Raw genomic sequence first — 12,280 nt, 5'->3', positions numbered from 1 at the left:
TCTCCTCAAAAGCAAGAGCTTAAAAATGGTGTGTAGTAAAAACATCATGGTCTGTCTGAGGCCCCATTAAGGAATTCACTCTAAATAGTGAGCAACTTGTCCAAGGGAAGATTATATCCCAAGACTCCTTTATGCTGCTAAGAAATCTGTGGGTTTACCTTAAAATTTTTACATAGTAAAAAAAAAATTTAATACCACAGCTTTTGCTATCAGTATAATAGGATCTGAGTATTCATCAATAAAGGTGGATAATTATCATCATAATTCCCAAGGAGAATAGAAATACATAGTGGGATAGTGAACACAACAGGTAAATTATATGCATGCTGAATTTGCTCATTTGGTGTTAAAATATTAGTCGTTGAAAATGAGAATGTTTGTGTTTGCTTACATTTGCAGAAGAAACACTGGAAGGATACAAAAGAAACTAATAAATTATTTGAAGTGTTGAGGGGGTGGTGAAAAAAATGCCTTTTCACTTGTATACTTCTTATATAAAAGTATTACTGATAGAAAATAACAAAATTAAATTTAGCAGCAAAGAAAGTAAATACATAGAGTCATAGAAGAATTAAGACCCAAGAATTCTGATTTTCAGTCTGTTCTTGTCTAATTTTTTTTTATTAATCATGAGGAAGTCATTTTCCCTTTTTTTGGCCCAATATTTTACTCATTTCAAACATTTGAATTCCCATAAACTAGCCACATAACTATCTTAAAAGCATATATTATGTAAAATAGTTTCAGGATCATAGAATCTTTTTATTTTGAGATAGTTGTAGATTCACACACAGTGGTAAAAAACGGTAGTGAGGTCTGGGTCTTGAGTATCCTTCTCCCAGCCTTCCGTAATGGTAACATCTTGCATGACTTTAGTACAGTATCACAACTAGGATGTTGACATTGATGCAATCCACTGACCCCATTCAGGTTTCATCAGTGTTACTGCAGTCATTTGTGTGTATGTATATATTTGTTAATTCTGTGCAGTTTTATCACGTGTATAGCTTTGTGTGACCACCACAGTTAAGGTACTGAATGATTCTAGACTTTTAAAAAGAATATTTGAATCTTAGAGGCATTTTCATAGATTTTTTTTTCCTTGCAGTGTTTTGGAACAACACAAACTGACAAAAGAACAGTGGGAAGAAAGAATACAGAACTGGCATGAAGAACATAGAGGAATGCTAAGGTATTTGGGTGGTTATTTTCTTAGTATTTTTTCTCAAATTAAAGTTTTTTTTCCATAACATTTATTATCACATCAGATTATCCCCAACAGATTATTTGGCTTATATAAATAAATATAAAGCACTAAATTTTAATCCAGAGTGTTTTTGTAATTTGTTTGGTATTACTTTTACTTATATATATATTAAAATTAGCTTTATTTCAATAGGGAAGATTCTATGATGGAATACCTGAAGATTGCACAGGATCTAGAAATGTATGGAGTCAACTATTTTGAAATAAAAAATAAAAAGGGAACTGAATTGTGGCTAGGTGTTGATGCTTTGGGTCTGAATATTTATGAACATGATGACAAGTAAGTAAATTAGTTGCATAGTGAACTAGTCATTATTCATTGCTCTATATGGCTTTGCTCTTATGTTTGTAAAGTTCTTTTTAGGCTAAATTACTCTTAACTGCTTTTTTCCCTCCCAAATTAAAAGATTCATTAGTGCCACATAGGCTCTCAGATAACATATATCTGTTTTCTCAACATCTTGCAGTTTCAGAGTTCTCAAGTGTATTTTTTTTAAACAGAATGATTGACTTTTATTTGAAGTGTACTTCTTGATGTCTTGTGAGTTATGTCTAGTAACTTAATTAAAATTTGTTCTTGCATAGATAAAGAGTGATTCCTTAAATGTTATGCCTGGCATGTAGGTTGAAATTGATATTAACATGTATACATCAGGAGCAGTGAGACAATGAATAGGTGTATAATTTATTGTATTTTGTAACACTTTTCTTTGAACATTTATCTTATAGGAATTGTTTTGAATATTTTTAGACATCAGTGAAGTAGAATATTCTTCCTGTATCATGCATAATGAACAGTGTAATTTTACCTTGAAATTGACCAGGAATATATATGTCAGGCTCTTAGAGCACTTTTCAGTAATGATAGCTACAATTGCTTTATTCCTTTCTTTAATTTACCATATCACATAAGCGTCCAAGTCTGTGGCAGTAATGCCTTCTCCTAAGACGTTTCTTTTTATTCTGAGTTGGCTCCAGAATTTTATTTTCATTATTTACAAGTATCTAATAAAATACACATTCCTAAGCAAATAGAATAACTCCGAAAGAGAGGATTTTACTAATTTTACTCTGGTATATTTTTTCATATATTACAAAGCAAGTTAAAATGCTATATCATTCAGAAGAGAAAATTTTGAAATTTTTGATTGAAAAGCAAAAATGACTTAAAGAGTAATTTTTGTGGATGAAATCTTTTCTTCTTTTTCTTCCTTTGGAAAATTTTTGAATGAGTTTCTGTAAGAGTACCTATTATAGTTATGACTACAGATAAGATGGGGAATGTGAAAGAGGGGTTAGCTCTGGATGGGAGGGATTGGGATTGGGGATTATGGACAAAGGGGGCTATGGACTTAACTGGAATGGTTCAGTTTCTTTTTATAATGAGAATACATTCATCTTAAGGGATGCTTTCATTTTTTAAGGTTAACACCTAAAATTGGTTTTCCCTGGAGTGAAATCAGAAATATTTCATTTAATGACAAAAAATTTGTTATAAAGCCGATTGACAAAAAGGCACCTGTAAGTAAAATTCTTTTATGTATTAACTCTAAATTTCTGCCACTTTGCTATGATACCACTTGAAGAATGGCATTGTTCATTTATTGAATTGCTTCTGAGGAATATTCTCTTTTCATAGTTTAACTTTCCCAATGATGAACTAACATTAAGAATACAAGGTTTTAATCTTTTTACAACATGTAAATTACTAGAGTTTTATTTTAACCGAGATTTAACTATAAGGTAGGTAATATTTATTAGGAGTTTGTTGAAAACAATCAGCATTCCTATTTTACAAAAACATGTTGGTGGCTAGAATTAGTAGAGGTTGCCCTACTCTAAATTAACTTGTTTATAGAGCTTTGCATTATGAACTTTGTATTTTCATAACTTGAAACCTTGAACTTAAGAAATATTTATATTTAAATAGATTTTTTGATTCTTCTAGTGTCAAGTATACTCCAGTATTTTAACTCAGTTATTGGAAAGACAAAGATATGGAGAACATTTCTAGGTTAAAAAGCTTAACAGCCTTGAACAAAGGTCCAGTTTTGAGATTAATGGCAAAAGGCAAAACAAACAAAAAATCCTCCTCTGATGCTCATAGTTTCTTTGGAGAAGAAAAAAGAATAAATGACATTTAATGCACTGAGATGGTAAGAACATTAGCTTCTCCACAAAACTGGTAGGGAATGAAAAGGTGAGAAACCAGTTATGTGAAAGTATGGCATATACATGAGGAGTGAAGAAATTTTATGATTTCTAAACTATATGGAATATGACATTAGAAGTCATAGCACAGGTTGAAATTTAGTACAGATTATTGTGAGAGTGACTGTCCTTCATGAAGATTTTAAATTTGGGCTCCTTTATGTTTAGGATTTTGTTTTTTATGCACCTCGTCTGAGAATCAATAAGCGGATTTTGGCCTTATGCATGGGAAACCATGAACTATACATGCGAAGAAGGAAACCTGATACTATTGAGGTACAACAGATGAAGGCTCAGGCTAGGGAGGAGAAACATCAGAAGCAGTTGGAAAGGTATGGAATTTATAGCCTTTCATTTTTAATTGATAGGAATAGGTTATCTAAAATTTAAGAATCCTCATCAGTTTCTTTGACATACTCTAAATTGACATTTTTACATTAGATTCATTGTTATTAAAATTGAATGACAGGGACTTCCCTGGTGGTCCAGTGGTTGGGACTCCCTGCTCCCAATGCAGGGGGCCAGGGTTCGATCCTTGGTTGGGGAACTAGATCCCGCATACTTCAAGGAAATACCCTGTGTGCTGCAACTACCACCCAGCACAGCCAAATAAATAAAATTTAAAAAAAAAATTGAATGGCAGGATGTATTATCACTATCCTCTTTTAAAATGAGTATGTATAATTTTCAAGTTAGAAATCTTTGACAAATATTTCTGAGAAAATGGCTTTTCATGACTCCATAGATGTGCTTTTCTTTTATCGTGCTTGCTTTTTACTGACAGACTTTGGTATGGATGTAGTAGTTTGAAATTTTCAAGTTTGTTTTGCTTGTGATTTGTGTGTCTTAATTTTTCAGGGTAAGAATGTGCTGAGTATTTGCTTTGAAACAGTGTCAGTGACATTGTAGAACTGAAGTGAACAGTTACTATACAGAGCTGAATAACAATAGCACTCCCTACCAATGACACTGATATTTTTAACCATGGTTCACTTAGACTTTTGAAAAAGGTGTTAAATATATTAAATTGAGATTTTTGAAATGTAAAAATACTGAATAAGCTCCTTGTCGACCCTGGAACCACATTACTGGGTCCAGCAACATAATTCCTAAATCTGATTCTATATTAATTTAGACTTTATGCTTTATTTGAAAAAATTTAGAGACCAAATTAAAGTTAACCTCTATTGAGGAAATCTTTGGAGAATAACATAATAATCTAAGAATAGAGTAGGTCCTAAAGAAAAAAAACTGATGACCCCTAACCATATATATATTAAAACATATGTCATGTTGACAATAACATGATTTGAATCCAGCAATTAAATTGGCCTTCTGCCAGATATAATTTTGCTACCTATATTTTTAGTGTTTGTATTAGATATATTTTTTTCTTAAATGTTCTGTGTATTTCAGATATTTTAGTAATTCACATTGCTCCCCTCAATTTGTCTGCCTTAGAGAAGTTTACTGCTTCACAAAACATTTTTTATACAGGCATGAAACTTTCCAGTAATTCCTGACCCCACCATTAAAGATGCTAAGTTGGAATGTTACTTTGGGCTCTATCATTTTTCACTGCTCTCATGTAGCTTAGAATCACATTGTAGTTCTAGTCTTACCTACTTTTTAAAATAGTTCTGTATTGGGCTTTACATTCTCTCTTTTCTTATGCAGCATAGCCTTTCCCTCTCTCTCAAAGGCAAAACTTTTTCTTTCTCTCGTTCTCTCTCTCCCTCTCCCCCTCCCCCTCCCCCTCTCTTTCTTCCTTGCTTCCCTTCCGGTCCCTCTAAGGTCTCCTATCTGAGTTAAATGAGAAATTATATCTCATACTCATCAAGCCGTAATATGTCCTGACCAATCTGCTTGTCTATGATGTTGATGTATTATTTACATTCTTAACGTAAATATATTTGTCTATTTGTCTTTTGTTTCTCACACATAGAGAGGAGTGTAGTGTAATTAATAAACACCATTTGGTGATGGTGCTATATTTTAGTTACTCTAAGGTCTAGATGAAAGTGGAAGATTTTAAGTTTCTTTCTTTTTTTTTTTTTTTTTAAACAGTAACAACCCCATGGTTCCTTTCTTGGATTCCATGAAAGGTTCCAGCATTTCATTAGCAAGCATTTATTGACTGCTTTGTACACAGTAGGAATTCAGTAATTGTTTAATTCATTTGAATGCCTAGAGGATGTTTTTTATTAGTCTAGCCACATAGGGATTGGCAGTGTTTCAGAAATGGCGTTCCAAGTCTTCATTTATTCCCTGCTTTACAGGTCAGAGAGAAATGACAGCTGTATTTGTGGAAACAATTTTGGTCAAGCCCAATGACAAAGTAGCCAGCAGACATACTTGGGGGAATGCTCAGAGGTATGCTGCCTGTGCTGCTGGAATCTCTTGGGCAAGAACAGTAGCTGGGAAGGGGCAGCAAGAGGCCTCTTTCCCTACAGTACGTTGGCATGTGTGGCCATATTCTCTCCCCATAACTCTGATAACTTTTTTTCATATAGTGAAAATGATCTTATTTTCCATGGGTTATTGGTCCCTGTAGTCTGTGTTCTTAAGTTATTTACATCCAAATTGAATTGAGTTTACAGTTTAGAGCCAGATACCTACATGTCAGTTGTAGGTTAGCTATGGGATATTCTGTGCCATGGCTGGCTGCCTGTATCACTAGGACTCAGCTGGTGTCATGCAAAGAATACAGGCTTTGGAATTAAATAAATCTGGGTGTGAATTCTCTTCTGACACTTGTTGAAAAAGTAACTTCTGACCCACTGTTCTCTTGCCCTTACTATGAAAATAATAGTCCTACTTTCAGGAGTTTTTGTGAGAAATACTAGTGTCAGTATAGAAACATTTAGCAAAGTACCTGATGTTTTTAATAAATAGTAGCAGTAAATAATTCTTAATATTATTAATACATAGTCTGAATAGAAGTTAGTTTGAGAAGTTAGTCTGAATATGTTTTAATCTTCACTTTAAGAAAAATGTAATTGAGGCCATCTGATAGTCTTTAAAAAGTAATATATTTTAAAATACTTTTGGCGTATTAGTACAGAGAATTGATAGTTTATTAGTGTGTTATTTATTTCTTAAAATAGAACAGCTTGGTCAAATGAGTGTTTCCAAATCCAAACTCTAAGTAAAAATATTTACATCTGTGGTTTAGAGTAATCACAAGAGGCTTGCTTCATGGGGAAAGTGGGACTTCATTTTGAGAGTTAGAGACAGGGGTAAGATTTTCAGAAGATGAAGCTAACCTAAGCAAATGTGTAAAGATAAGGATATGCACGGCATGCCTAGTGGCCTGTGAATGGACCAGTTTGTTCCTCCAACAAGGTTTATGGGAGAAGCAAGCTTTTTCAATTTCATAAAGGAGACAAGACAGGCCTGCAAAAACTAGGTATCACTAAGAAATGTGGAGAGCCAAAGGCATTTGTATTAATTGAATGGGATGTTAGTTGGTGATGGCTGTAGTCAGGTGAGAATTCTTATTAAGATATGAGACACGGGCTTCCCTGGTGGCGCAGTGGTTGAGAGTCCGCCTGCCGATGCAGGGGACGTGGGTTCATGTCCTGGTCCAGGAAGATCCCACATGCCGCGGAGCGGCTGGGCCCGTGAGCCATGGCCACTGAGCCTGCACGTCCAGAGCTTGTGCTCCACAACAGGAGAGGCCACAACAGTGAGAGGCCCGTGTACCGCAAAAAAAAAAAAAAAAAGATACGAGACACAAGCCTCATAAGAGCGCAGCAGAGTAAACTTTGCAAAATGCTTTAAATATTATAGTCAAGTTAAATATCGGCTATACATTTATTCCCTTTTTCAGTACAAAGACTAAATTTTCCCCCCAACTTGCTTGTTACCTTCTGTCTTATTTCCTGCTTCCATATCTCCTTTACCTCTGTCCTTGAGGATGAACAAATGAAACATCAATAGGGAAAAGCTAAATAACACCAGTGCCTATCTCCAGAAGGGGCCATCTGTGTGCCAGAGCTGTACCTGAAAGGTTCTGAGTTCATGGAATATTATTACAGCCTTTGGTCTTGAGATCTGTTTTGTGGTGTAAGTCCTCATAAAGTGTCTCAGGCCCTCAGGGAGGGAGGGAGGAAGGTAACTAACTGTCTTGGAGAACAGTGGCAACACTGGATTTGATTGAGCAGAGGCTGGGGAATGTTGGGGGTAGGCTATTCAACATCTTAGAGTAGCAGCCTGGCACGGAAAAAAGTAGCTCTTGGCTATACTTAGCAATTCCTTGAAAAGTACTGTGCTCTTGCTTTCACAGACAAGCCTGCCTTTTCAGCTTTCTAAAGAATACAGAAAGGTCAGCAGCCTCTGCGGAGGCCACCAGGCCTTTGCTTTGCTCAAGGAAGTTGGGAAACTCGAACATTTCTTTAAACCTCAAGCTCCCCTGTCTTCTAGAGGGGTGGGGGCTCCCAACTCTTTACCTGTGTATACTCTTACAGGTTGAATAGGATAGGAAGAAAGAGGTGAATGTGCTGCAGAGTGAGTCCAAGTCTTGGCGGCAGAGGGGTGCTTAGTTACTGACTCCTGGCTGTTGAGAAAGTACCTTGTAGGGAATTCTAGAACAGAGGTGGAGCTCCTCTCACATGAATGAACTCCAAGCCCTAGATTATTAAATGCTGTGAGGATTTATTAAAACCAGCTGGAGAGGTATGGTCACCCTTACACTTAAGGGTCTATCTCTTGCCAGCTTGCCACAACTGTACCTGTTTATCCCAAAACTGGGTTGATTCTCTTTTCATGTTGGAGGCGTATAGGTACTAGGAGCTGTAGGAACTTTTAAGTTTAGGTTTATTGAGTAAGGAATTGATAATAAAACTTTGCTGGTAAGCTTATCAGAGACTGCAGGTTGAGAAACTACATGGTTTGGGCCTGAAATTCAGAACTGACATCAAATGGCAGCAATGTCTTTTAGAAATATTTAGGTATATTCACATAAGTGTCAGATGAAGTCATAATCAATTTTTTTTTTAACGAGAGAAAATTATTCCCATTAAAGTAGACAGTATTATCTGATAATTAACATAGGGTCTCTTATTCATCATTATACTTCTGGCCCTCAACATAGAGTCCGACCCACAGTAGGCCCTTGGTAGATGTTTGATGAGTGAATTTGGCTATATTTAGGTATGTACTGTCATTCTAAGGAATTTGTCAAAGGAGATTAAACTGGTTTGTCATCTTGTATCTAAGCATAAGTTGGTACTACCTTAGAAATTAAACTTCTATTAATTAATTGTTAATGGTTGAAAATTGTTGCCCTCCCAGGTTATTTTGCTGTTTAAAGTGAAACAGCCTTGTTTACTCCCTTCAAGCCTTTGTTACTTCCCCCAGTGGAGGGCTCCTGCTAATCTAAAGAAGGCATGTCCTTGGGTATAGCAGCTGTGCAGTTAACTCCTTTTGTGCTGACATGTAATTTACTGTCAAGAGTTCATTTTAAACAGTCATTGACTAAACTTTTTGCAACCTCACAATTGTGTATGTAACAGTGTAGTCCTATATTCTTAACTATATGAGTTTTGAACAAATCTGAGTATAATGAGGACTGTTAAAATATTTATGCTGTAGTTTCTTAGTTGATTCACAGCTAGTACTTAGGCTTCATATGAATATTTGCATATATTAATTTGTAAAAGCACAATTGTAATTCTTTTTAAGGGCGCAATTAGAGAATGAAAAGAAGAAAAGAGAAATAGCAGAAAAGGAAAAGGAAAGAATAGAACGTGAAAAGGAAGAGCTAATGGAACGTCTGAGGCAAATTGAAGAACAGACATTGAAAGCCCAGAAAGGTAAAAGTTTCTTTTTGACTCTGGATTCAAAATTGTTGCTCTGTCATCAGCTAATAGTATTTCTTACTACTGTTAAATCTTATTTGTCTTATCTAGAATAATTACATTTAATTGCCAATTTAATACTTGGTGGAATTACATCATAAACACGTTTAAGGCACATTCAACTATACAAGGCTCATATATTCTTTGTCTTTCATTTACTTAAGCACTCAAATATTTTTATGTGTACCCTTATATATTATGAATGCCTGTATGTAGTAATTTATTCCTATCACTATTCAGGGTTCCATAAACAAAAACACGTTTTCAATACTCTCTGGTACTTAAACAAAAGCATTTTATGGATATGTAAGAACTTCAAGGCATCTAGGTAATTAAAGGCATTTTAAGCTATTCTGACTATTTAAACTCTTCTGGAACTGTCTCTAAATTTAATTTCAGTATATTAAAAATAATGCACAACACATAGTAGAAGTGTTTTGTTTGTTTGTTTTCGGTAACATGTTTGGAAGAACCTATGACCTAGGCAGTAGGTAACCAAAATGCTACAGTGTATATATAGAAAGGATACATTGGATTTAGAGAGTGTGGTTTATATAAAGGAACTCTAGAATATACTAATTTCAAACAAGAAATACTGGGGAGAACAAAAGAAAAAAGATATTGAGTAAAATAGGATGTTATGTTCCTTCCTAAGCAGTAAGATCTAGGGGATAACATGAAAATCTACATTATTTATAAAATTAAATTAATACCTGCTTTTCTGACAACTAGTAGGACCAGCCATTCACTTCTGTTGGAAATAGCTAATGATCTTAGTTAAGGTTTATTTTCATTCCTTACATTAGCCTACCGTGGTGGGGAGATGCTGTTGAGCAGTGGGTAGAATAACTTGCAGATGGGTGGCTAGCGGAGGAAGTCACAAAGACTGTTATAAGTCCACAAACTGATCATTCCAATTGCAAGATGATTGGAAATAATATTTCTAAGAGAAGAAATAGAAAAAAAAAAACCCTGGATTTTATTCTGACTCATTAGAAGCCTTATTTCTCAGAGCTAGAAAAGACCTAGAAAGTATTTAGCTTAAAGCCCAGAGATAGTAGAGACTTATTTGCAGACCATAACACAAGGGTAGAACTTGTTTCCTGAATTCCAACTTGATGCTGTTTCTCCCACTCTAGGTGCTTTTTCATCAGTTAAAAAAGCAGACATTTGTGATGCGCCTACTTTGTGCTGTGTTTTCGAAAGACAGATACATAGCATGCGTGGGAGTGAAGCCTGTGTGGTTGACAGAAATGAGATGTATACATTAAAAATATTAATAAAGTGAGGTAACATGTGCTAAGCACCATGTGAAGAGTACGAGCAATACTCTTAGAGGAAGAATAGTGTAAAAAAAAAAAATCTGGAGTATACTAAAGTGTGTTTTTTAAAAAAGGAAAGTTTAGGGCTTCCCTGGTGGCACAGTGGTTAAGAATCCGCCTGCCAATGCAGGGGACACGGGTTCGAGCCCTGGTCCAGGAAGATCCCGCATGCCACGGAGCAACTAAGCCCGTGCACCACAACTACTGAGCCCGTGCTCTAGAGCCCGTGAGCCACAACTACTGAGCCTGCGTGCCGCAGCTACTGAAGCCCACGTACCTAGAGCCCGTGCTCTGCAACAAGAGAAGCCACCGCAGTGAGAAGCCCGCACACTGCAACGAAGAGTAGCCCCCCGCTCAACGCAGCTAGAGAAAGCCCGTGAGTAGCAACGAAGACCCAATGCGGCCAAAAATAAATAAATAAAATAATTTCTTTTAAAAAAAGGAAAGTTTAAAGAAATGTATGATAGTGCTCTGATTTTAAAGAGAAGATTGAAGGATAGTACTTTTTCATTTACATAATACATTTTCTTAGAGAATAGCTATTTACTAAATCTTTCAATCTTATTTATTTAGGATGTATAATAAAAATATTAATGATTTACATACAGAAAAGTACTCAAGTAAAGAAGCACCAAAAAATATAAGGAAGATAAAACATAAGAAAGAATATAGAGCATGCCTGTCAAGACAGTTTCAAATCAGTCATCCTAAGGCAAAGGACATCCAGTTTGTTTTGTTTTGTTTTTCTAATAATACAGCTTTTCCAGGCTGTCCTAAACTCTGCATGGTTGTCTTGTAATTTATGCTAAATTCTCATTCAAATGCAGTAACTCTGGTCATATCTAAATCATGATATTTAGTAGATAAACCCATAAGTTTTTGTGAAAAGAAACTTCCATACTTCATTATTGTCATTTTCTTGAAAAAAATTTTATTGAAGTCATTATTTGAAATGTCATAAATCATTAAATACAACCATTCTGACATTTTGCATTGCCATAATTCATCATTGTTAAATTATTTAGCTTCCTTTATCATTCTTTTAACCATCTTTAAGATATATTGGTGACTATATTTGAGATACAATACAGCCAAACTTGCATTTAGTCACTATTGCAACAAATATCAAAGTGAATTTCCACCTTCACAAAGACAAACCACAGGAAAGAGTTGGGGGTATAGTGATTTCATTCATTCTGGATACTTGTTAAACACCTAGTACTTAATAAGTACACCCAGTACTGCTCTAGGCATTGTTCTAGGTATTGGGGATATAGTATTGAACAGATAAGTTTCCTACTCTCATGTAGCTTACAGTTTATTGAGGAAAGACAGAGTAATAAAATTAACAGATAATAAAAATCATCTTATGTAGTTCAAAGTGCTGTGAAGGAGATAAACAGGATAATGTGATAAAAGTAGTAATAGTAAGTAGGAGGGGTTTAGGTATGCATTGTTTACAAATAGGAGCCAAGCTTTAATTCTGTCATTAACTTATGACCATAAGCAAGTCATTTTAGCCTCTAGATTTCCTTATGTTCCTAATTTCTAAAATGGAGGTAAATAATCCCTAATTTAGCTTTTTGAGATTTTTTGATATTTAAAGTTATATTAAAGTTT

General features: G+C 35.0%; 1 protein-coding gene across 4 annotated transcripts in view; it reads left to right on the top strand.

Annotated features, from left to right (window-relative positions):
- Positions 1-12,280, top strand: part of RDX (radixin) — a 102,303-nt gene that overhangs the window by 45,153 nt on the left and 44,870 nt on the right. For all 4 annotated transcript variants that reach the window (XM_067750967.1, XM_067750966.1, XM_067750969.1 and 1 more), the window contains exons 6-10: positions 1,109-1,192; positions 1,400-1,546; positions 2,691-2,787; positions 3,646-3,809; positions 9,163-9,293. In XM_067750967.1, coding sequence (XP_067607068.1) covers positions 1,109-1,192; positions 1,400-1,546; positions 2,691-2,787; positions 3,646-3,809; positions 9,163-9,293 — 623 coding nt within the window. The remainder of the gene's footprint in view (positions 1-1,108; positions 1,193-1,399; positions 1,547-2,690; positions 2,788-3,645; positions 3,810-9,162; positions 9,294-12,280) is intronic.

Source organism: Pseudorca crassidens, chromosome 9, assembly GCF_039906515.1.
Source record: "Pseudorca crassidens isolate mPseCra1 chromosome 9, mPseCra1.hap1, whole genome shotgun sequence".
In the NCBI taxonomy this organism is placed as follows: domain Eukaryota; kingdom Metazoa; phylum Chordata; class Mammalia; order Artiodactyla; family Delphinidae; genus Pseudorca; species Pseudorca crassidens.
The sequence above is the reverse complement of the archived record's forward strand: the minus strand, read 5'-3'. Positions and strand labels throughout refer to the sequence as shown.